The sequence below is a fragment of the Pipistrellus kuhlii genome, unplaced genomic scaffold (genome assembly GCF_014108245.1).
Source record: "Pipistrellus kuhlii isolate mPipKuh1 unplaced genomic scaffold, mPipKuh1.p scaffold_m20_p_3, whole genome shotgun sequence".
NCBI classification, from domain to species: Eukaryota; Metazoa; Chordata; class Mammalia; order Chiroptera; family Vespertilionidae; genus Pipistrellus; species Pipistrellus kuhlii.
The window spans coordinates 2,699,076-2,723,878 of NW_023425529.1; the positions used below are offsets into that span (position 1 = coordinate 2,699,076).

General features: G+C 59.3%; 2 protein-coding genes across 2 annotated transcripts; one reads left to right on the forward strand and one right to left on the reverse strand.

The window, feature by feature from the left end:
* Positions 1–6,142: 6,142 nt before the first annotated feature.
* Positions 6,143–8,303, forward strand: LGALS2 (galectin 2). The gene is given in 4 exon segments (XM_045587420.1): positions 6,143–6,173; positions 7,690–7,796; positions 7,929–7,945; positions 7,947–8,303. Coding segments are annotated over 4 exon segments (414 nt in total). The 3' UTR covers positions 8,206–8,303.
* Positions 8,304–9,076: 773 nt separating this feature from the next.
* Positions 9,077–17,106, reverse strand: CDC42EP1 (CDC42 effector protein 1). Its single transcript, XM_036457531.2, has 3 exons — positions 16,976–17,106; positions 11,176–11,911; positions 9,077–10,270 (listed from the first exon to the last, which is right to left on the reverse strand). Exons 2-3 carry the CDS (start codon positions 11,642–11,644, stop codon positions 9,600–9,602), a joined length of 1,140 nt encoding a protein of 379 aa, XP_036313424.1. The 5' UTR covers positions 11,645–11,911; positions 16,976–17,106; the 3' UTR covers positions 9,077–9,599.
* Positions 17,107–24,803: the final 7,697 nt, after the last annotated feature.

Consider the following 24,803-nt stretch of genomic DNA (forward strand, 5'->3'; position numbering starts at 1 on the left):
CCCCCTCCCTCCTCCTCCTCCTTCTCCTCCTCCTCCCCCCCTCCTCCTCCTCCCCCTCCTCCCCCTCCTCCCCCTCCTCCCCCCTCCCCCTCCTCCTCCTCCTCCCCCTCCTCTCCCCCTCCCCCCCCTCCTCCTCCTCCTCCTTCTCTTTCCTTCCTCCCTCAAGGCCCCCCTCCAGTCCTGGGTAGGGCGAGGATGACCCCAGAGCTCCAGGGGACCTGGCCATCCTGGAGAAACGCCAGCTGGCAGTGCAGCCAGTAGCCAGCAGCCAGGGTTCAGAGTGGGGCCACTGAACTTGGAGATCAGGTTCAACAAGGAAGCTGCGTGAAGGGCTGCGTGGAAGTGCCCGGGACAGACGGCCATCTGGGCGGAGCGGAGAGGCAGGGCTGGGCATCCGCTCTGGCGGCCTGAACACTCAACCAGGCTCACACAGAATGTTTATGACAGCGAACATTTATTCCGCATCGAACATGGGTCGGCGGTGTGCTCAGAGCCGCACACACATTCTCCACTAGGATTCAATCTATCCCGTCTGGTGTGACAGTCCCCGTTCAGTTCCCAGTTTACAGGCGGCAAACAGAAGCCCAGAGAGGTTGGGTGAATTGCCCTAGAGCCGTGGTCGGCAAACTCATTAGTCAACAGAGCCAAATATCAACAGTACAACGATTGAGATTTCTTTCGAGAGCCGAAAACTGACTTCTGCGCATGGGCCACAAAGGTTCAATCGCACTGTACGTGCCTATTTTGTGGAAGAGTCACACTCAAGCGGCCAAAGAGCCCCTTTCTTTCCTTCTTTTTAAAAAATATGTTTTTATTGATTTCAGAGAGGAAGGGAGAGGGAGAGAGAGATAGAAACATCAATGATGAGAAAGAGAATCACTGATTGGCTGCCCCCTGCACACCCCCTACTGGGGATTGAGCTCACAATCAGGGCCTGTGCCCTGACCGGAAATCGAACCCTGACCTCCTGGTTCATAGGTTGACTCTCAACCCCTGAGCCACCCGGCCAGGCAAAACCCAGTACCTTCCATGCCCCGCTGTTCCCTGTCATCTCTGGAAGAGGATGTTGGGGAGGGGTGAGCAGGGGTGAGCCGGGGTGAGCCGGGAGGGGTGAGCCGGGAGGGGAGCGGATGTGACTGATGTGTTGATCTGTTTGTTCTTCCGAAGGAAAAGGCCAGGAGAGGAGACAGGCCGGGATCTGAGAGGCCTTAGGACCCAAGTCCCCCAGAAGCAGGAGGCCAGTGGCAACATATTCCAGAAACCACAGCCTGAGGGGTCTGTTAGGCAGCAGGGGGGCACCATACCTGGGACCCAGGACCCTGTAGGGCCACTGAAGTGTTTTTTTTAAAATATATTTTTTTTGATTTTTTTATTTTTTTTACAGAGAGAAAGGGAGAGAGAGAGAGAGAGAGCTAGAAACGTCTATGAGAAACACTGACCAGCTGCCTCTTGCACTCCCCCTACCGGGGATGTGCCTGCAACCAATGTACATGCCCCTGACCGGAATCAAACCTGGGACCTTTCAGTCTGCAGACCGACGCTCTACCACTGAGCCAAACCGGTTTCAGCTGAAGTGTTTTAAGGTCTCATAAAACTGGAAAGAGAAAATGGACTGAACTTGGAGGTTGAAGAAAATGTCTCTTTTTTTAAAAAATATTTATTTTTATTTTTATTTTTTTAATATATTTTTAATTGATTTTCTACAGAGAGGAAGGGAGGGGGATAGAAAGCCAGAAACATTGATGAGAGAGAATCATTGACCAGCTGCCTCCTGCACACCCCCTACCGGGGATGTGCCCGCAACCAAGGTACCGGAATCGAACCTGGGACCTTTCAGTCCACAGACTGATGCTCTATCCAATGAGCCAAACCGGTTTCGGCAAGAAAATGTCTTAATTATGTAACCATTATACATTCATTCGAGGCAGGTGTAAATATAATTACATATATGTGTATGCATGTATGTGCATGTAGACTATATCAATAGTTTTTAATGTAGGGGGGCCCCCCAAATGCAGAAGTTCCTCAGGCACAGGAGAGTCACACTGGGATGTGTGAGAAGAACATGCCACAGCCTGAGGGCTCCATGCAGTGCCAGGTGGGGGGACTGCTTCCCTCCAGCCAACACGGGGGGGTGGGGGGGAGAGACATGGGACTCCTAATAGTGACAACAAATAGTGTCTGCTAACCAGTGACAGATGCCAGCTTTACCTCCCTTTCCTCTCGCAACACTTCCTGCTCTCAGTTTAGGCGGGAGGAGAGCGGACTCAGAGGCGTTAACGCACGGGACCTGAGATCATGTAGCGGGGGAGTGGAGGAGCCACGAGTCCAGTCCTCTTTCCTCCACGCGAGGACTCCTCCTGCCCTGGGAGCCGGGCCCTTCCGGAAGCCTCCACTGGGGGGCAGTGGGTTGTTTTCTAGTTGTTTCCTGTGCCCACCCTTGTCTCCCCTGCTGGGCAGGGTCTCTTTAAGGCATGCCTGCCTGTATTTTATGCTTTTCTACTATGGCAGCCCTCAAACTCATGCATTTGAATAAAGTCCTATGTGTTTGTGTTACCTGAGGGACACCCTGAGTGGCCAGCTACTAGGGCATGCCTTTCCTGGCACCCAGAGGAGTTCACACCAGCAGCTTTGTGATGGCTGCTCCTCACCACTGCCTCTTAGCGCAGCCTGGTGGCTCATGCACAATCTCTGAGGGCCCAGCACCAAGTCCTGCTTCTGTAGCTGCTTTGTTAGCTTCACACTGTACCTGAGCAAGGAACACGACCACGGAGGGCAAAAAATGTGACTAAACATTGTGTTATTGATTGATTTTTTTTTTAAAGAGGGGAAAGTAAAGAAAGAGAAACACTGATTTGTTGTTCCACTTACCTACACATTCATTGGTTGCCGCTTGTGTGTGATTGGATCAAGATCGAACCCACAACCTTGGAGTATCAGGACTATGCTCCAACCAACTCAACTACCTGGCTAGGGCCCCCCCAAATGTGACGTTTGATGGCTGCATAATAGTTCATTTGTATTTTCATAGCATCTTTAGCTTAGCCAATCCTGTATTATTGATGTTTCATTTTCTAACTCTTAGACTATTAATATGATTAGTTTTTGCTAGTTAGTTTTGATTTAGTATTAAGCACTTACTATGTTCTGAAAACAACTTTCTGATCATCTGACTTGATTCAAGGGTAACATTTGGAATACTGATTAGAACATCCCCAAACCCATCAGAAGTGGCCAAGGTGGTAGTCAGAGGAAAATGTATAGCCTTAAATGCATTTATTAGAAAGAAGAGAAGATGAAAAATGAATGAATATGCCGAAGCCAGTTTGGCTCAGCGGTAGAGCATCGGTCTGCGGACTGAAGGGTCCCAGGTTCGATTCCGGTCAGGGGCATGTACCTTGGCTGCGGGCATATCCCCAGTAGGGGGTGTGCAAGAGGCAGCTGATCGATGACTCTCTCTCATCGATGTTTCTTGCTCTCTGTCTCTTTCCCTTCCTCTCTGTACAAAATCAATAAAATATATTAAAAAAAAACACAAACAGTTGCCTGACAAAGTGTATTCGTTATTTGCTGCTGTGTAACAAACGGACCAGAATATAGGAACTTAACATAAGAAACATGTTTCTCACCGTTTCTGTGGGTTAGAATCCAGGTGGGACTTAGCTGGGGGTCTTCTGGGTCAAGGTCTCCATAAGGCTGCAATCATGATGTTGGCTACACCAGCCATCCCAAGGCTTCAGCGTGGGAGATCATTGCCAAGTTCACTCACATGACTGTTGGCAGGCCTCAGGTCTTCATTGGCAATTGGCCGGAGACATCAATTTTCTTGGCACACGGACCTCTCCACAGCACTAGTCATGACATGGCTTGCTTCCTCCAGAGGAGAGAGAGAGAGAGAGAGAGAGAGAGAGAGAGAGAGAGAGAGAGAGAGAGAGAGAGAGAAAGAGAGTCTTTTTATCACCTAATTTCAGGAGGTCATCCCATCACTTTTGCCATAGTCTAGTATTCTGTTAGTTAGAATAGAGTCATTGAGTTCAAGGCCAGCCAGTCATACAAGGGTGTGATCATCAGGATGTCATCTCAGAGGCTGCCACTGCTTAAAAGGTGTAGGTCCTTTCACTGAGGGAGGGCAGTGTTACATGCCTTGATAGCCATCTGAGCAATGGGTTGGTAGACAAGGCCAGTTCTGCTACTTACTAGTTGTATACGTCCTGGGAACCTTCGTTCCCCATCTGAAAAATGGTTCAGAGGTAGGCATTTTTAAGAGAATAAGGTTGGAGATGTGAGGGTAAATGATTTTCTTTCTTTAAAAAATATATATATTTTTATTGATTTCTGAGAGGAAGGGAGCAGAAGAGAAAGATACAAACATCAATGACGAGAGGGAATCATGGATTGGCTGCCTCCATCTCGGGCATGTGCCCTGACCAGGAATTAAACTGTGACCTCCTGGTTCATAGGTCGACGCTCAACCACTGAGCCACGCTGGCCAGGACTAGATGATTTCCTTCCTTCCTTCCTTCCTTCCTTCCTTCCTTCCTTCCTTCCTTCCTTCCTTCCTTCCTCCCTCCCTCCCTCCCTCCCCCCCTCCCTCCCCTCCCCTCCCCTCCCCTCCCCTCCCCTCCCCTTCTCTCTCTCTCTCTCTCTCTCTCCCTCCCTCCCTCCCTCCCTCCCTCCCTCCCTAAATGCCATTCGTTGATGTAAAACTTGCACACAGAAAAGTACACAATTCAGAAACGTGTCCTTTGTCTTTAAACACTTTTTTCTGAAACAAGTGACCTTTTACTTTTTTTTTTTTTACTTTGTGCACCTGCCAAAAGCTCCTCCAGTGAGCTAGAATTACTCCTCTAATCAGAGAACAGCAGCTTTACAAGGTGTAGTTTCTGTTGATCCGACAGTTTCTGTGTAGAAAGCATGTGAACACTCCTTATCTTGCTTGGGCTTCCCCATGGCCCTGGGAGAAAGGCCGAGAAGGAATTAACTTCCTCGTGGAGAAAATGAGGAAGCCGCTCTTCTCTCGGGCGGGCAGGGGACGGCAGGTGGTGTCCTGTGTGCGCACCGGGCAGCCTGCCACCCTTCAGCGGCTGGCACAGCCGCCCGGCACCCCGCCCAGGGGCAGCGCCGGCTCTCACGGAAAAGGCTCTGGCTGGCCAAACCAGGGCTTTCGAAAAAGCCCACTCTGGGCACCCGCCCTAAATAAGCTGTCATGTTGCAGCCAACCTTTGTGTGCAAATAGACTTTATGCAGCAGCAGGTTTAATAGCTAGCACTTGGGATTCATGTATGTATTGAGCAGAAGGAGACGGGCTGAATAGATCTAGGCATCGCACTGCCGTGAACATAAATCCCTGAAATACAGATCTGTGGGCTTTCGTGTTTGCGGAAGGAAGTAGGGTCAGCTGGAGGGGAGTCTCGGGGGTCGATCCATGGCAAACCACCAATGCCGGGAGAGAAAGCGGGTTTCTCCCGGTGGGGTGGGGGGGGTGCCCAGCGCTGTTTTGCTGCTTAATTAATGGCTCTCACTGCCTGCGGTGAGCATGTCGATAAGTAATAGGAGGTAAAAAAACCAAGAATAGATGTGGAGAGCAGAGCATGTCAATCCCTAGCAACCTCAGCCTCAGCCCTCTCACTCCCTCCTCCACTTCTTAACACTTTGTGGTAGATACTTCTAGATGTGTGGTTTGTTGTTGTTGTTGTTGTTGTTTGTTTTTTACACCCACTGGGTATTGCTTTTATTGTATTTATTTATTTATTTTAATATATTTTATTGATTTTTTTTTTTTACAGAGAGGAAGGGAGGGGGAGAGAGAGTTAAAACATCGATGAGAAAGAAACATCCATCAGCTTGGTACATGCCCTTGACCAGAATGGAATCCGGGACCCTTCAGTCTGCAGGCTGATGCTCTATCCACTGAGCCAAACCAGCCAGAGCGAGTAATACATTTTTCTATTTCCTTTTTCTCCACATGGCTTTCTCCTCTGTGTGTGTGTTTCTGGCTTTAAATTTCCCTCCTTTTGTAAGGTCAGCAGTCCTACTGGATTTAGGGCTCACCCTAACCGATAGCACCTGGTCTTAACTTGCTTACAGCAGCAAAGACCCAATTTCCAAATTGGGGCTCCATTCACAGGGTCCAGCTGGACGGATGTTTGGGACACCTATTCGAGCCAGTACAGGTGAGGCGAGAGTGGTGTGCCTGGAGGGTGCTCCCTGCCTCTCAGGGAGGACCTTGGGGCCCAGACACTCTCCCGACGTTCTTCCTCTCCTGGTCACTCACCCTCTCCCTCTCTTTCCTCCTCTCCAAAGACCTCCTAGGCCAAGTCTGTTATAGACTAGAGGCCCAGTGCATGAAATTTGTGCACAGGGGTGTGTGTGTCCCTCAGCCCAGCCTGCACCCTCTCCAATCTGAGACATCCCTCTCACAATCCAGGACTGCATGCCCCTAACTGCTTATGGCTGCCAGCCTGATCACCCCTAACCATTCCCCTGCCAGCCTTATGAACGCCTAACTGCTCCCCTGCCAGCCTGGTCACCTCTAACTTCCCTCCCTTGCCAGCCTGATAGCCCCTAATTGCCCTCCCTTACCAGCCTGGTCACCTCCAACTGCCCTTCCCTGCAGGCCTGGTCATCCCCAACTGCCCTCCCCTGCTGGCCTGATCACCCACAACTGCCCTCCCCTGCCATCCATCTTGTGGTGGCCATCTTTGACTACATGGGGGCAGCCATCTTGTGTGTTGGAGTGATGGTCAATTTGCATATTACCTCTTTATTATATAGGATTATAGATGGGGCAACTGAGGCCCAGAAAGGGGCACAGCTGGCCTCAGGTCACTCAGCCAGTTAAGCACAAAGTGGGCACTAGACCTGGACCCCCAACCCCCACCCCAGCTTTGCCTCCCAGTCTCTCTCCGGGCCTCAGGCTTTGCTGAGTGGAGACAGGGGTGCTGGGCCTGCAATCCCACAGCATCCCTCTTGTTCAGCTGCCCCCTCAGCCTGGCTCACAGGAAGTAATCATAATGAAGGTCGCCCCTCAGTTTGCTTAGTCTGTGCCAGGCCCTATCCATGCGTGCGGCTTCACACACACACACACACACACACACACACACACACGATCTCGAATTCTCCCAACCAGCTTGAAGGAGGATGGACTGCCCAGCCCCCTGTGGGCCAGGTGCCTGTACTGAGAGCTACACCCCAGGACACCACCCTCTTTACCCCGCTGAGGGGCAGGAGGCCAGCCTTTCACCACGTTAGACCAGAGGCAGCCACCAGGGGGCGCCGAGGGGCCTCGTTTGCACCCTCTCCATTAGAAGCAGACATTGATCCGCTGGGTTGCCGCTCAGCAGGAGGCTCCTGTGTGTGTAAACAGCGTCAGCACTTCCTGGCACGGACCAGCCTCACTTGTCGGTTGGGGAGGGAACAGGCAGGTGCACAGGAAAGGAGCCAAGAGAACACTCACCCTTTTCTCCTACGTGGCCCTCAAGGTTGCAGGAAAGTGGGATCCCGCTGGTCTGAGCCCTCCCATTCAGCGAACTCCTAAGGTCTCACCCGGGCTTCTGGAGTGATTCTCCCCGAAGTCACACATCCCTGACTGCACACGTCTAAGGACAGGCAGCTCCCCGCCTTAGGCTGACAAGGGTTTAGGGTCAAACGTGATAGGTCTTCAGTAGCAAGGACCATTATCTCCCTCAGCTGGACCTCCATTTCAACCCACCATTGTCTGCAACTCGCTGGAGGGCAACTGGGGGCAGGAGCAATGGAAAAATCACTTGTGCTTCAGCCCAGGGTCAGAGGTCACGGTGAGGTCACAGGGGAAAGGGGCCCGAGGACAATGCCAGAGGGACAGCCCAGATGGTAGGGAGCCCTGGGCCCTGCCTTGGCCCAGTCCCAGGGTGCCTCCTGCCTCCCTGACACCGTCCCTCCCCCTGCAGTTCACCGTGACCTTTGAGTGACAAGTTCAAGGTGAAGTGGGCGGACAGGCACCAGCTGACCTTTCCCTACAGGCTGGGCCACAGCCCCCTGCGCTCCCTGAGCGCGCTGGGTGGGTTCAGGTTCTCCTCCTCCAACGGGAACGGCAGAGCCCTCACACCGGCTTCCGATCCCGAGCTTCTTTCCAGCCACATGGGACCAGCAGGCCCAGGCCCTGGCTCCCCGCCCAGTCCCTGCCCCTCTGTCCCCTTTCCTCCCCCAGGGCTAAGGCCAAATTAGGAATCCACCTTTGTCCAGCCGGTGTGGCTCAGTGGTGTGAGCCAGGAGGTCACTGGGTCAGGGCACATGCCCCAGTTGCAGGCTCAATCCCCAGGAGGGGGCATGCAAGAGGCAGCCGGTTGGATGTTTCTCTCTATCCCTCTCCCTTCCTCTCTCTAAAAAGAAATCAATAAAAAATTAAAGAGACGAAACCGGTTTGGCTCAGTGGATAGAGCGTCAGCCTTCGGACTGAAGGGTCCCGGGTTCGATTCCCGTCAGGGGCATGTATAATACATTGGTTGCTGGCACATCCCAAGTAGGGGGTGTGCAGGAGGCAGCTGGTCGATGTTTCTCTCTCATCGATGTTTCTAGCTCTCTATCCCTCTCCCTTCCTCTCTCTAAAAAGAAGTCAATGAAAAATGAAAAAAAGAGAATACCATATTAAACAAGAATCCACCTTGATCCGGTCTGTGGCAGAAACTGGTCAGTGTTCCCCATGCATTTTAATGATTCAGAGGAGGAAACTGAGGCACAGGGGCCCGGGACTGCCAAGTCGGCGCCGGGACACACCTCCAAACACCTCTGAGCGCCTGCTCCCGCCTCCCTGGCCCTGTTATCACCAGGGAAGGTGCCAAGCTGCCCAGTGGGATCGGAGGCGGGTACCGATCCAGGCACCTGGGCCAGGGGCTGTTCCTGGAACTGCCGATAAGGGCTCCCACCTGGGCCTCTTATCTCGGGAACATTCCTCCCAGCTGGTTACTCATTACCCGTGGCCCCTCCGAGCGTGCGCGGGGGGCCCTGCGGGGTGCAAGGCGGAGGGCAGGGAAGCAGGCGGAGCGGACCCCGTCCCCCCCTCCCCTGGTCCCCACACCGCGCCAGGACACCGCGTGTGAAAAAGCTTTTAATCAGGACCCGGAGGCCGGTCTGGGGTGCACAGGAGGGCGGGGTCACACCTGACTTCACCTCGAGGCTTCAGGGACCAGTGGGGTTTGGGGTGGGCGTGTGGGGGAGGCCTCAGGACGAGCGGGGGCAGGCGGCCCCTTTGGGAGGAGACAGAGGCCCTGTATGGTATGCTCCCTACCCCCCACCCAGCAAGCACACAAAGGCCGCTCTGTGAGGCTGGCCCTCCAGCCAGCGGGGGCGGGGCGGGGCCGGAGGCATGGCCACCGGGTCCGGAGTGGCAGTGGGGGGTGGGGGGCAGCAGGTCAGGGCCCTCGGGACACCCAGGTCCCAGAACACGCCTGGCCTTCCTCCCATGTCTGTCCAGCAGAGGCGTGGAGGGTTTGGGGGCAGCTTAGGTCCTCCGTCCGTCATGGGCAGGACCAGGCGCGGGCGGGGGCGAGCTCTGTGCCTGGGCTCCTCCTGGGCAGTGAGCGGTCTGGGGCTGGGCGGGTCCTGAGCCCTAACTCAGCCGCTCACACCTTGACCTCGTCGTCCTCCTCCTCGGCATCGGCGAACTCGAAGGTGTTTGCCTGCACCGTGCTGGGCACAGGGGCCCGACCGGCCGCCTGGGGCGCCCCCCACTCCTCATCCAGGCTCTCCCAAGAGGCCCGGCCCTGCGGCAGCACCTTCACCAGCTCCTGCCGGGCATCCATCTCCGTGTAGTGGCGGCTGCCCCGGCTGCCGCTCCAGCCGGCTCCCCAGGGCCTGCCGGGGGCCATGTCAGCAGGGGCCCGGGGACACTCTCCCACAGGGCCGGCCCTCGCCTCAGCCACTGGGCCAGACCCAGCCGTTACCCCATTGGGGAAGCGTCCACAGGCTGGGGGGCTTGAGGCAGGGGCTGGGGGGCTTGAGGCAGGGGCTGGGGGGCTTGAGGCAGGGGCTGGGGGGCTTGAGGCAGGGGCTGGGGGGCTCGCAGCAGCGGCTGGGGCTGGAGTCTCTGCTGCGGAGCCTTCTGAGAGGCTCATGACCCCCAGCAGCTCACTGAGGAGAGACGGCCCCAGGTCGAGGTCCAGGCGGAAAGACTGGAGGGAGTCAGAGCGGCGAAGCTCGGGTTCAGAGGGGAAGGAGGCACTGTCATGGTCTCGGTCATGAGGCCTTTCCGGGCGGGCCACACGGGCGATGGTGCAGAACCCGGAGTCCACACCTAGGAGGGAGATGGGGAGCGGGGTCAGAGCTGGGGTCCCTGACCAGCACCTGGGGAGGGCAGCGCCTGCCATGTGCCCTCTCCAGCAGGGCTCTCCCCCATCTGGACTCGGTTCCTCCCGTCTTTCCAGTATGGGGACCCCAGCAGTCTCTCACGGGACCCTGGCAGCTGACCGCTGACATAATCCTCACCCCCCTTTTGCAGATGAAGAAAGTGAGGCTCAGAGGGGAAGGGCTTGACGGGGGCCACAGTCTGAGGCGGTAGAACCCAGCCTGAGGCACAGATCTCCCTCAGTCTCAGTTCCCACTGTGAGCTTGGCCTGATAGGTGGCTGATGCTGAAGGTGGACCCACAGAATGTGGGCTGGTCACCGTGATGAAACCAGCAGCCAGGGTCGGACCGCTGGAAGTCACAGACTCAGAGGATGCCCTCCAGAAGCCCCGCCCCGCCCCCCCCCCCTCAGCCCTCAGCGGGGGTTCTCAGCAGAGACCCATAGGGGGGAGCACTGGAGCCATCCAGGATTGCTGGGGCAAGGCTGCAAGGCAGGGAATGGCCACTAGGTGGCAGCAGGAACCAGAACCCTGGTTCCCAGGTGAGCTGTCCAGGGGCACCAAGACAGCGCCTGCCTCTGCCTCCCTCCCCCCCAGGGCAGGGAGGGCCTCTGGCTTCTGCCCACACGAGTGGTTGTCCAGGTTTGTCTGTGTATTTTGGGGAGTGGGCTGGTTCCCACCCTCTGACCCCTCCTCACCCCCTCCACGGGGTGGGGTTTGGGCCTGGCCTCCATGGGGACACCAGACTGCTGTGGGGAAAAGAGCTCGCTGGGAGGCGTGTTGATCCGTCTGGGTCCGAGCATCGGAAAAAACGGACCGATCGCCCGCCCGCCCGCCCGCCCGCCCGGGCGCTCACCGTAACCGGAGTGGCCGTCCGCGGAGCCGGCGGGGCTGCTGCTGAAGCTGAGCTTGCTCACCACGAGGCTGTCGTAGGCGGCCTGGTTGAGCTGGGGCAGGGAGATGGCGTTCTTGATGATGGGGGAGACGGCGGGCGGAGCCGGCGAGGCCGCCGACGGCGACGGGGTGGCTAACCGCCGGGGCAGCGCCCCCACGCGGCGCACCTGCTGCAGCTTCTTGGCCAGGAAGCTGCGGGGCGAGCGGTGGCTGCCCCCCGAGCTGCCCCCGTGGTTGCTGAGGAAGGAGGTGTCGCCGAAGACGTCCCCGCCGCGGCCCACGTGCATGGTGTGCCGGAAGTCCCCCAGCGGGGGGCTGATCATGTCTGCCGTCAGCCGCCGCTTCCCGTGCGAGCTGGACACCCAGCCCACGGGGGAGAGCTTGCCCAGGCTCATGGTGGGGGCTCCTCCGGCCCCCTGCGGGCCCGGCATCAGCTCCGGCAGGTCACAGGTGCTGGTCCATGCCCAGCTGGGGCCTGGGGCGGGCGGCGGGTCCGTGGCAGTGCCCTCCTCCTGGGTGTTCTCCGTCCGCCCCTGTTCTCCTAAGGTGCTGCCCCCGAAGGCCGAGGCTGCGGGGGGCCCATGGCCGGTCTCTCCCTGAGGCCTGGCTCCTGGCCCCGTGGAGTCAGCTGCAGGTGTTCTGTCCAAGGACGGGGCGGGCACGCCTGTGGGCAGCCCCTCTCCCGCCCAGCTGGGGACCTGAGAGAAAGAGAGAAAGGGGATGGTGGGCCTGGGGACTCCGGGCCACATAAGAAACGCCAAAGAGCCCTGACCAGTTTGGCTCAGTGGCTAGAGCACATGTGTCAAACACAAGGCCCGCGGGCCAAATCCGTCCCGCCAGGCCTTGCAATGTGGCCCGCACCGCGCTGTCATCACTGCACTCTGCTGCGTTTCCATCACAATGACAGTTTATGACTGTTCAGTAAACCATTCGGCCCGCAATTTAGGCTGGATTTTAGATTTTGGCCCCTTCTCTGATTGAGTTCGACACCCCTAGGCTAGAGCATCGGCCTGAGGACTCAGGGATCCCGGGTTCGATTCCGGTCAAAGGCATATACCTTGGTTGCAGGCACATATCCAGTAGGGAGTGTGCAGGAGGCAGCTGATGGATGTATCTCTCTCATCGATGTTTCTAGCTCTCTCCCCCTCTCCCTTCCTCTTCGTAAATTAGGGGTGTCGAACTCAATCAGAGAAGGGGCCAAAATCTAAAATCCAGCCTAAATCGCGGGCCGAATGGTTTACTGAACAGTCATAAACTGTCATTGTGATGGAAACGCAGCGGAGTGCAGTGATGACAGCGCGGTGCGGGCCACATTGCAAGGCCTGGCGGGACGGATTTGGCCCGCGGGCCTTGTGTTTGACACATGTGTCGTAAATGATCAATAAAATATATTAAAAAACACACACAAAGCAACGCCAAAGGGAATACGCTGACAGCCAACAACGGGGGGGACGGAGGGGGCCCCCGACGGAGTGCTGACATGCGTCCGCAGACTGGAAACAGAAGCGCAGGCCAAACTGGACAACCGAGGCGACATCGGAGCTGGGGTTGCCTTTGACAGGTATCGACGGGGAGCACCAAGCTCACAGAGCTGCCCGCGTAGTGTGTGTGGCCACTCCACAGGGCCCGTTTACGAAGCACCTACTACGTGCCCATGCTCATCACGCATGTCACTCACACAGCAGCCCTGAGGGAGCGCTACGTTAGAGGGGAGACACGAAGCCAGCGGAGTAAAGGGACTTACCTGAGGCTACGCAGGAGGACATGGGGAAGCAGGGCCCCTCACCCCAGATCCCTGAACCCCAAGCGAGGCACCTCCCTTCTCTGTGGGTTCAATTGCCGCCGTCTGTCTGAGTGGCCAGGAGGGAGGGTGCCTGGCACAGCCTCGGTGAGGGGCTGTGTAAACACCCACACAGAGGATCCTAAGGACCCTCCGCCTTCAAGGTGCTTCCTGAGAAAGGGATCCTGTGCTCCCAAGTGGCTTTTTCCAGATGTCTCCTGCCGGCCCGGGGCTCGGAGGAGGCGGCAGGAAAGGCCTTTGTCATCGCTGGTCACAGTGATGTATGTGGGAGCCTTGTCATCAGGGAATGCGTTTAGGAAAAGCTCAGCTGGCACCAAAAGCCAGAGTTCCCTGCCCACTGCCTCCCCTCCGATCTCACCACAATCTTCCCAGAACTCCTCTGGGTCTCACCCTATCCCTGCCAGTATATCAAAGTGCCGGCTGACGGGCACCGATGGGCCTCTGGTCCAACCTCCGTCTCCCTGGCGCCCAGAGGCGGCCACGCTTGCTCAAGGTCACATGAAGAGAGCCAGTCGAGACTTGAACTCGGAGCCGCTGACTCACAGAGCCTCTGACGGGCTCCCGGGGCCCAGTCTTGTCTCCCCGGGTTGGCAGCACCCGCGGAGGGCGGGGCACCTGCCTGGCTTTTCCGGCCTTCCTCCTTCCCGGCACCCAGCTCGGTCCCTGCGCGGGCGAGCGCTAAGCCAACACCGGCGTAATCGGGAGGTCTTGGTGCCGCAGGATAACCTCGGCGCTACAAGATCACCCCCTGCTCCCTTCCGAGGAGGGGACGTGGGGGACTCGGCGGCTCCCCAGCGACCTTGGGCGAGGCACTTACCTCCAGGTGCCTGGGACCTCAGCTGACAAGAGCTGATAATCATCTCTAGCAAGAACACCTAGATCTGGGCCTCAATTTTTTTTTTTTTCTTTCCAACTTTGCTGCCACCACCTCCAAGCGTAAAAATCTCAACACTGCCCTTTGAATGTTATTTGAAATTCAAAATAGGTTAAATAACAAGATAAAAACAAAGGCGGCCCTAAAACAAAGCTTGCTTTGTGTTGGAGCTGCATTCTCTTTCCTTCCCACCATCTGATCCTCCCCCAACCCTAACCCCTCCCCTGGGGGGGGGGTGTTTCTGAATCATCCCTTCCCCTGGCACCCCTGGCACCCCTGGCACCGAGAAGCCCGCGTGGAATGTTTGCTGTGGCTGTGAGGCCGCTGCAGTTGGCCAGCCGTTACGTGATGCCATCTGATTCTCCAACAGCCCCGCGAACGGAGGGTCAGCCCGCCTCACAGGGAGAGCCCGGGTTCGAGGGCAGGGGCTTGGCCAAGGTCACGGGGCAGGGACATGGCACAGGCCAGCTTAGCCTGCTCTGCAGATGAGGGATGGATGTCTGGAAGAAGACACTGGGTTGGGGGATCATTCTGAACTGGCGTGCGGAGGGGTCACCGTGTCTGCTATGTGGCCACACCCACTTCTCTCCTCGCCCCCCAGCTTCCTGGCTTCTACTTTTCCTTTAAACATATTTGTATTGATTTCAGAGAGGAAGAAGAGGGACAAAGGGAGAGAAGCATCCGTGATGGGAGAGAATCATTGACTGATTGCCTCCTGCACGACCCTCACTGGGGATCGAGCCCACAACCCGGGCATGTGCCCGTGACTGGAATCGAACCTGGGACCCTTCAGTCCGCAGGCGGTGCTCTATCCACTGAGCCAAACCGGCCAGGGCCTTCCTGGCTCCTTGAAGCAGCTGTTCCTCTCAGCCAAAGGAGCTCCTGCCAAACCCCCGTGGCCACTGTGACTTACTTGGGAGACCAGCCTGTGCCCCAATCTTGTGAGGATCCCCCTCCCAATGCCTCGGGGCCCTCCTGCCACTGCAGTAGAGAGACCCTGCCCGCTGTGGGGCCAAGGGCAGGACACTGATACCGGGGACCTGCTTTTCCCCCGTGGAAACGAGAACAGCGTTGAGGCCGGCCCCTCCCGGGAGCGCTCTGAGAGGAGAAGGTTAGTAATCAAACCCTAGACACTGGGCCAGGGTCACTTTAGGCTCAGATCCAACTTCCTCATACTGACGTCTCTCATTCTGGGGTCTCTGCTCAATGCGGACCACAGGGCAGGGCTGGCCTCCGGGTGCCCCGCCTGGCCCGGGAGTAAGCAGGGCTCAGGATGTCTGCGGACAAGTCCTACCTGCCTTCACGAGCCTTGGAATACTACCTGCTGACGGCCACAACATCCATTTCACAGATGAAGAAACAAGATACAGAAGGAATTAGCTTGCCCCGGTCACAGAGCAGAAAAAGCGGAGTGTCTGGGACTTTCCCAGCATTCAACCAACATCAGCAGTAAGCGCCAGGGGAGGGGTGGGTGGAGACTCCGGAGGTGTGAGGGAGCGTTGGGGGAGACCCTGGCCAGCCCCCCAGCCTGGGAAGGGCATGTCTGGGAGGCAGGCGGCTCAGCTCTATACATTCAGGCAAGACTGGTCATCACGCAGCAGCCTCGGGGTTCCAGGAATCCTTCTATTTACCGACAGAGGAGAGTCAGGCCTGAGCACATGGTAGGCGGTTACTCAATGGTGGGAATGACCACAGAGACAGGGTTTGAGGCCCCAGGCCGGGACGGTGTACCAGGAGCGGCCGATAGGGGCCGCTGTGGAGACACATGTGGTGGAAGGAGGCCCGGCGCCGAGCGGAGCGTGTCTGGCTGCGGGGGAGGCAGCGGCGCGCGCGGGGGCGGCCGCACTCTGGCGCTCCCCTAAGAGCCACCCAGCCTGTGGGGTCACCCAGCCTGCGGGGCCCCCCAGGCCTCTGCCTCGCATCCTGGAGGCCCGTCGCGTGCACCAGCCCCCTCCCTGCTGGGTGACGCCACGCCAGCCGAAGGACGGCGGGACCCTATCTTGGTTAGGGCTCCTGGAAAGGGGCACACTCCGGGGGCAGGGGAGAGGTTGGCTTCTCAAAGGCCAGCCGTTTCAGGGTGGAGAGACGTGGAAACTGAGGCCAGAAAGGAGTGGCAAGCTGTCTGAAGTCTCCGCGGGGACCCGGGCCGGGAGCGAAGTGTGTGTGTGTGCATGTGTACGTGTGTGTGCATGTGTATGTGTGTGTGTGTATGTGCGTGTATATGAGTGTGTGTGTGTGTGTGTGTGTGTGTGTAGGGGAGTCGCTTCTAGCCCCCCCACCCCCCAAGTTAGAGCCCAGCCAGTCCTCCCCGGGCGAGGGGGAGGCTGAGACCCACAGACCCGGCGCCGTCCCCGCGCGCTCCGGGCCGCGGGCGCCCCAGGCCGGCCCCCGGGCCCCGGGAGCCAGCCGCCCCGTCCAGACCGCGGGCTGCAGGCTGCGCGGGCGGCGCGGCAGGGACCAGGACGGAGAGTCTCTCCAGGCGGCGGGCCCGGAGGTCCGGGAAGGACTTCAGACACACACATGCCCGGGGCAGCAGCTGGAAGGCGCAGGGTCGCTCCCGGGGGCGGGAAGGGGACCGCCGGCTCCGGGGCTGCGTGGCCGGAGGGGGACCGGACGGGATGACCTCATCCGCTGCCCGGCCTGGAATGCAGCGGCTGGGGAGGGGGCAGGGTGCTCCGTCCATTCCCCCCGTTCCCCGCTCTCCGCGCCGGCCGCGAGGAGCCGGCGTTCCCACCCGCGGCCCCCTCCCCGCTCCGTCCCTTCCCTTCCCTTCCCTTCCCTTCCCTTCCCTTCCCTTCCCGGCGGGAAGGCGCTTAGACGGCCCCCTCGGCTCGCCCCCTCCTCCTGCCGCCCCGGGTGCCGTCCCCCCAACCTCTGCCCGTCTCCTCCAGCCGGGGACGCGGCAAAACCGCCCCAAACTTGAAGGGTCCCCGTGCTCTCCATGCCCGGCGCTCCGGGCCTTCCTGTGGGCACCGCGCGCCCTCTCCGCCCCGGGGAGCCCAGGAGGGTGCAGTGTCTCGGGGCGCCGTGTCCCCCCGCCGCGTCCGCCCACCCGGGGCCCGGGGCCCGCGGGCCGCTGGCGGTTACCTTCTCTCGGCGCCCCGGACCCGGTGGCGGTGGCGGCGGCGGTGGCGGTGGCGGCGGGTCCCGGCGCGCAGCGGGGCGGGTGGCCGGGCCGGTCTGCGCCGCCCTGGCTGCGGGCTCGGCGGGCTGGCTCCCGGGCGGGGGCGGGGTGTGGGCGCGCGCCCTCCTCCCGTTCCCTCCTCCCCCCGCGGGCGGGGCCGCCCCCTCGGGGCCCCTCCCGGGCACCCAGCACGCCGCCCCAGCGGCGGCCGGAGCTGGAGGGAGGGGGAGTGGCGGGATCGCCGGGCCAGCCGTCCCGTCCCGGCGGGAGGAGCCGGGAATGCGCGGGCTGTCCGGGCTGGGCGGCTCGGGTCGTCTGTCTGCAGCCCCGAGCCCTCCCTGAGGCTCTGTGCTGGACCCAGGGGTGCTCTGCCCGGGGCGACACCCTCCTGGGCGCTCCATCCGCTTCCTGCGGGCGTTGGGGGAGCCGGGGTGCCTGACCTCGGAGGCCTTGAATGCCAGAGACCAGCTTAGGCCTTGAGTTCTACCAGCTGGGCTGGCCACGCCCTTTCTCCCATTCCTGTCGATCCTATAGAGGCCCCACAGGTGCCAGCAGGGCACGGCCTGGAGCCAGACTGGGGGGACAGGCCACGCAGGCCAGGGAGGGGTGTGGCCTGGTGGGGTGGTCTCAACAACGTGGACCCTGAAACCCAGCCGCCTGCCTTCCTCTTCTGCCCGGGCCGTGACTGACCTCTTCTGAGCCTTTGTTTCCCTGCCTGTGAAATGGGATGATAAAAGCAGGCGGCCTCAGCTGTTGTTACTAAGGGCTCTGCCCTGTCAGCACCTGGGAGGCTGGCTGAGCAGGTAAATGAGATCACCCCTCAGACGGATGGGTCAGAAAGCTGGACTGAGCACCCTCCCCGCCCCTGAGGCCAGGGGATCTGCTGTGCACAGACCCCGTGCCATCCTCAAGGAGGAGAGAGAGCTCTGACTCTGCTTCAGGGTCTGTGAGCTCCAAGGACAGGCAGGAAGTCCTGGGCGCTGGCCCACCAGGCTCTCAGGAGAGGGGCGGGCTCACTGAGGTGACCAGGGGAGATAATACTGAGTTAAGCTGCCAGGGATACCTGGGCAGAGGGAAGGGCAGTGGAAGTGCCCACACGCCTGGCAGGAGAGAGCACCAGCCAAAGGCTGCAGCTGAGGATCCCCAGGGAGGAGGCAGGCATGGCTGGAGGAAGTGGTCTGAGCACCCGAACAAGGAGCCCTGTGTCCCCACAGGTGGAGGGTGAGGAGACGGGAGTGTGCAGAGTGCTGGGCTTTTTCGTTGTCTTCCTGAATCCTCCTGCTGGCCGCCAGGGGAGGGGGTTACTGGCACAACTGGAAAATGGGGAAACCGAGGCACAGAGCACTCCAGCGCTTGCTCAAGTAGCACAGGGGTACAACCGAGGCTCCAGTCTGTGAGCTCTTTCCCTAGGGCCAGGCTCTGTCTCAGGGAGGATCGGGGATAGTCTCAGAGGAGCCAAGAGCAGGGCGAGGGAGGAGGGGGGCAGTGCCCGAGAGGCAGGGACTCCTATAAATGCCTCATCAAGAGTCTGTGGGCACAGTCCAGGGCTGGGAGAGAAACCGGGCCAGGTCTGAGGGGTTAACGCTGGGCCCCAGCGTGCAGCCTCCCTCACCGAGGCAGGGATGGGACCAGCGGGCAGCGTGATCAGGTGTGTGGTTTTTTTTAAAAATGTATTTTTATTGGTTCTTTATAGAGAGGAAGAGAGAGGGATAGAGAGCTAGAAACATCAATGAAAGAGAAACATTGACCAGCCGCCTCCTGCACCCCCCCACTGGGGATATGCCTGCAACCAATGTACATGCCCTTGACCGGAATCGAACCCGGGACCTCCTAGTCCGCAGACCGAAGCTCTATCCACTGAGTCAAACCGGTTTTGGCTGTTTTGTTTTTTTTAAATCATCACCCGAAGATACTTTCCCATTGTTTTTTAGAGTGGAAGAGAGAAGGAAGGACAGAGAGAAATATCCATGTGGAGAGAGAAACACTTCGATTGGTTGCCTCCTGCACTCACCCTGACCAGGTCCCAGGCTGGGGAGGAGCCTGCCACTGAGGCACGTGCCTCGGTTGCACGTACCCTTGACCACAATTGAACCCGGGACCTTTCGGTCTGCGGGCCGACGCTCTACCCACTGAGCAACATTGGCCAGGGCAGGGGTGCGTTTGAAAGCCATCGCGTGAGCACGGAATGGACTGGGAGGATGGGGACAGTAGTAATGTCGGCATAAGTTAGCATCAGTGCATACCTGGCCCTACAGCCGCTCTGTGCATCACCACACGTAATCCTCACAAAAGCCCTGTCGGGGCTGTGCTGCCTGCCGCCAGGTCCCTTTCACAGAGGCATCGAGTGACTTGCCCCGAGCCGCTCGCTGCAGCAGGATGTCCGCACTTCCTGGCTTGCTCAGTACAGTTCCAGATGATGCCGACGGCCCCAGCGAAATATTAATAGCACTTCCTTTCACTCTCCAAGGTGATCTGGGCAGACAATAGCGTACATGTCACTCTCGTCAGAGGGGCCTCGGAGCGGCCGGCGAAGGAAGTGTCTGCTGGGAGGGCAGAGGCTCAGCGCCCAAATCCAGGCCACTCATGGGCTTCCCGGCCATTTTGTGACCGTGGGCAAGGTGCTGAGCCTCTCTGAGCCTCAGTTTCTTGTCTATAAAGTGGGTATAATTCCAGGGCAGATATTGGCTGCATGGGGGTATTGACTACTTCGTGGGAGCCCCAGAGAGACAGCTAAGAAAGCGGTCTTAACGAAAATGGTTACAACCTGCCACACACTCACTCCGTCCTCTGGTCCGGGGGTGGGCAGGGGACCGTCCTCCTATGTGTCAGACGCGTGTCTCTGTTAGCTCACTGCGAGGCAAACTGAGTCAGGAATTCTGTGCCCCACTTTACGGATGGGTAAACTGAGGCTGAGAGGACCTCTCATCCCTCGTTCCCGGATAGGAGTACCCCTCCATGGAGGCTGCATTCCTGTTCCTGACTCCACTCTTGATTTAAGGATACAACTCAGTTTTTCCCTCTGGAAAATGGGATAACAGGAGGGTCTGGGCATTGCTGTGAAGCAGGGGTCCTCAAACTTTTTAAAGTGGGGGCCAGATCACAGTCCCTCAGAGAGCTGGAGGGCCAGACTATATGAACTACTAATTCCTTCTGTAACACCTTGGCTGCGCTCACTGCCCAAAAAACCTGGCGGGCCGGATCAGACTCCTCTGAGGGCCGCATATGGCCCGCGGGCCGTAGTTTGAAGACGCCTGAAGGATCTAGGGATGGGTCCTGTGGTCCCCTCCTTCCCCCGAGCTGTGCACAGGGACGCAGGGGTTAACCCTGGCAAAGCTGCAATCACCGAGCAGAATGCAGAACGAATGCCTGCCAGCTGGGACGGGGAGCTGAGAGGTGGGCCTGGCTGCCTGGAGCCCGGATCCCCCATCTCCTGTCCAGGAGGAATGAGACGCCTCAGGCCACAGTCACAGAGCTCAGCCGCCCCCTCCCCCTCCCCGAGGCTGGCTGGGCCGAGGCATGGGGCTCATGGGAAGGAGGCAGTTTCTGGGCCGAAGTCCCCTGTGGAGCTGAGATGAAGGGGGCAGGGCACAGCTAGAGAGAGGAACTTCTCCCTGGGGGACCCAGGAATGCCAGTGGCTGTCCGCCAGGCTCCAGGGAGGTTTGCAGCGGGAGCCTTGAGCTGAGCGAGTTGTCTTGGCCACATCCACCAGCCCCGGGAGGGTACCAGCCCCCAGCCCTGCCCTAGTGAGCAGGTACCCTTCCCACCCCAAAATCTGGCTGGGCTTCTGGTCGGTTTATCATCTGCCCATTGACCTCTCTGCCCAGTCCTCTACCGCATATGTGTCCACCCACCCCCAGATGCAACTGCTCGTTCGTCATCTACCTTGCCAACATACCTGTGTGTTCATCTACTCACCCCTCTCCCCATCCCTTTAGCTACCTCCTTATCCATCCATCTATTGACCTACGACCCACCCATCCAACCACGTACTCACCGCTCCGGTGACCCGCTGTTTACACCCCTGTCCATCCATCCATCCGCTCCCACCCATCCATCCACCTACACACCCATGGACCCTCCCACCCCATCCATTTTCCTCCCTGCATAGCCACCCGCGCCCACTCTATCCGTTTGGCATTGCCGAGCTACTTCCCACACCGGCCCTCCTCACCCCCTTCCGGCCCCCCCAGGGTTCACCCACTCATTCCCCGGTCCACCCCGCGATGCTCTCCGCGGACTCACCCCTGGCCTCTGCTGACCCGTGCTCCGTGCCCTCCCTGTTCTCGTCTTCCTCAGCGGCTCACCCTTGGGCAAAGCCTCCTTGAAGGCTGCTCTGAAACGTCACCTCCTCCTGGAGGCCCCCCTCCAGAGGGAGCCTCTCCCCGGCACCCGGTCCGGGCACGTCCGGGGAATGGATGGTCACGGCCAGCGTAGGAAGGGGGTCCTTGTCCCCTAGACTGACCGCAACCACCGCGAGGGCAGGTGCGTCCTCCTGGGACCCCTCCATGGACACTCCGGGGGCTGGATTCCCCGCAGAGGCTCAGCCGTGCGGGGCACGGCTGCGGGAGGGGGCGGCGCAGGGTTACAGGCCATGGGCTAGGGGGCTACCCCTCACGCTCCCACCTCTATGACCCAACAAGCATTTGCAGTCAGACGACGCCAAGTTCAAACCCTGGCTTTGCCTCTCATGAGCAGAGGGACCCTGGACAAGCCGCTTCCTCGCCTGGGCCTCGTCTGCCTCGTCTGTGATGAGCCATGAAGTTCACTGCCTGACCTGGGGTAGCTATTATTATTATTATTATTATTATTATTATTACTATTGTTATCGTTTCCTCACCCCAGGAGGTGAGTTCACTTAACACCCATAAGTAAGGGCTGAGGGCCAGGGCTGGGCTGGTACCTGGTGAGGAGGCAGCGGTAAGAATGCAGTCACCGCCTTTAAGACAGAGGCCGGGATATTGGTGGTGACGAAGGGCCAAAAGAAGTGGTAGAAGGGGCCAGGGAGGCACGGGACACGGAGGAGGCCCAGGGAGGCTTCCTGGAGGAGGTGGCACTTGAGTTGGGCCTTGTGTCTTGAGGAGCGATTGCCCACAGGCAGAGCAGGCACATACTGGGGCTGGGGGCTCGCTCTCCAGTGTGGGGTGTGCGGAAGGCAGCCGACCAACGATTCTCTCTCGTCATTGATGTTTCTCTCTCTCCCTCTCCCTTCCTCTCTGAAACCAATAAAAATATATATATATTTTTTAAAAGATCTGGGAAGTGTCCTCTGTGGAGGAGGGGAGAGAGGCCTTGAACATGGTGCTCTGGGAGGTGGGGTGTGGGGGCGCCCTCTGTGACGTGGGCTAGGCTGGGTCCCTGTTCTGCCCCCAGTGATGGCTGCCCTTAGCGGCCACAGACCCTGGGGGCCTCGGGGTCCTGGTTGGGGCTCCCTCACGAGCAGAGGCCAGGCAGCACCCTGACTTTGAGAACTGGACCCCAGAGGGAGCCTTCCCCTCCTAGTTCCTGCCTCCTGCCCGGGAGCCCTGACAGCCAGTGCTGGGTGGGCAGTGTCTGGGCCTCAGAGGGCTCCGGGGAACATGGAGGCCCGGGTAGCACAGCGAGTCTGCAGTGCAGCTGGGAGCCCTCAGCTGCTGCCACCCCCACGGTGGCCTTCAGTGTGGGTGGACATCTGTTGGGTGCCTACTGTGTGCCAGCTCCCAGCCTAACAGGACAAGACAGACTCACAGCGGAGCACAGGCTTGACAGGGCTTCCGGGAAGGCTGCCTGGAGGGGGCTCTGCAAACCAGAGGCCGTGAGAGCCAGGCCGGTGCCACCCGTGTGTGTGTCTGGCCTTAGGGTGTGTGCCCCGGGGAGCTGGCCAGAGGGGTGACCGAGACGCTGGGAGTCTGGGCCCTGCCCCGGGCTGGCTGGGGGCCTGGCGGCCAGGTGAGGGCAGATTACAGTCCCTGGCTGTCTGTCCGGCTGTTTGTTTCTCGAGGTGCTGCCTGGGTGTGAATGGGTTCTTGGGAGGCTGCGGGGTCAAGATGGGCGTTAATCCCGAGGGTATTTTGGAGGGCGTGGCCACAGGCCCACAGGGACAGCCTGGCTCCCTGCGGCGGGCAGCTGTCAGGGCCTGGTGCCCGGATCGCCTCTGGAATTCCGGGCTCTGGGAAAAGGGCCGGCCGCCTGGAAGTTTTCTCAGCGAGCCTTCCAGGCGGCCTGGGCTCCGGTTCCCTCACTGCTCCGCAGGGAAAGGGGGTGCGGGAGGGCCCCCCAACCCCGCCGGGCTCTTTCTCCTGACAACAGGACAAGAAGTTGGGTGGATGGATGGAGGGGAGAGGGGGTCTGAGGTCTGAGGCTGCAGGGGTGGGGAGGGATGGCAGAAGGGGCAGGGCCAGGGGACCCTGTGGCCACAGGGGTGATAGGGCCGGGTGCTCCGGAGCCGGGCCTGGCGTCCAGGAGCCTGGATGGGAGGGCACTGGGGAGGGTCCTCCAGATCTTTGTTCTCAACGTGAGGAGAGAGGGGTGGGAGAGGAGGGGCGAGGGGGGGACAGGAAAAGTGTGTGAGGAGCAGAAACAATGGCCTATTCTCTGCTGTCCAGCCTGGCTCCAGAGATAGGCCTGTGGCTGGAGGCCAGCCCTGCCTTGCCCTGACCATCTTCAGTGCGACCTCCTCCCGCAGCCCGGCCCTCGGGCCTTCACGTGCTCGTCTCTGGGTGGGGTGGGGGCTCCTTCCTCTCCCCCAGGACCGTGGGCACGCTCACTCCCGGACACGCGGGGCCTCTGTTTGTCTTCTTCTCACAGAAGCCAGACCACTTTGGTGGAAGGTTTCCTCAAATGCCATCTCCTTCGTGTGGTGAACACAGAAATAGCCTCCCGGCAGCTGCTGCCTGCTGCTCACAGGGCTGGGCCCATTCCCGCCCGCCTGCCCGAGTCCCGGGCCCGTTCTCGGAGTCCTGGGCCCATTCCCACCGCCTGCCCCAGTCCCGGGCCCGTTCCCGGAGCTCCAGCCTGAGTCCTGGGTGCACCCCACTAAGCCTAGCTCCCCGTTCCTCCCCTTTCCTGGGCTGATGAGAAGAGAAAGGTTACAGAAGTGAGGGGAGCTGATGCTTACGTAGCACCCAGCGCTTCCTGAGTGCCAGGTGAGGGCTTGGGCTCAGGGCGCCTTCTGTACCAGCGTTGGTCTATGACCGCACCGTTGTGCAGAGGAGCAAACCGAGGCCTGAGCGGGGACGTTGCTTCCTCAGCCTCTCACAGCCAGAGCGGTCCTCAGGGCTGCGGCCCAGGCCTGCGGTGCCCACCGTGGCCAGCGGGCAAAGGCTCGGAGATCAGGAAGGGAAGGGGCCAGCTTAGGCTGTGGGCAGGACCTCACGTGCGCACTCCCATCCTCCTGCGGCCAGAATTGCTCAGAAGCATCCCTGCCTGGTGGGTGTTGCCTCTACTTACACCTCTTTAGTTTATTTATTTTCTTACACCTCTTTCTAAAATTTTATATTTTTATTGATTTCAGAGAGGGAGAAGGAGAGAGATAGAAGCATCGATGATGAGAGAGAATCATCGATCGGCTGCCTCCTGCACGCCCCACACTGGGGATCGAGCCTGCAACCGAGGCATGTGCCCTTGACCGGAATCGAACCCAGGACCCTTCAGTCCGCAGCCCGACGCTCTATCCACTGAGCCACACGGGCTAGGGCTTCTTACACCTCTTTAGTGATGGGAGCTCACCCCAAGAGGACAGCCCGGCCAGCCAAGAATCTCTCTCTGAAACGGAGCAGAAATCAACTCACAAGCTCTGCTCACTGCTCCACCTC

Excerpts from the sequence above, each read along its gene's own strand:
- CDC42EP1 (XM_036457531.2), bottom strand. The coding sequence starts at position 11,644 with ATGCCGGGCCCGCAGGGGGCCGGAGGAGCCCCCACCATGAGCCTGGGC. Across the intron at positions 10,271-11,175 it reads GGACGGCCACTCCGGTTACG|GTGTGGACTCCGGGTTCTGC; the intron begins GTGAGCGCCCGG and ends TCTCCCTCCTAG.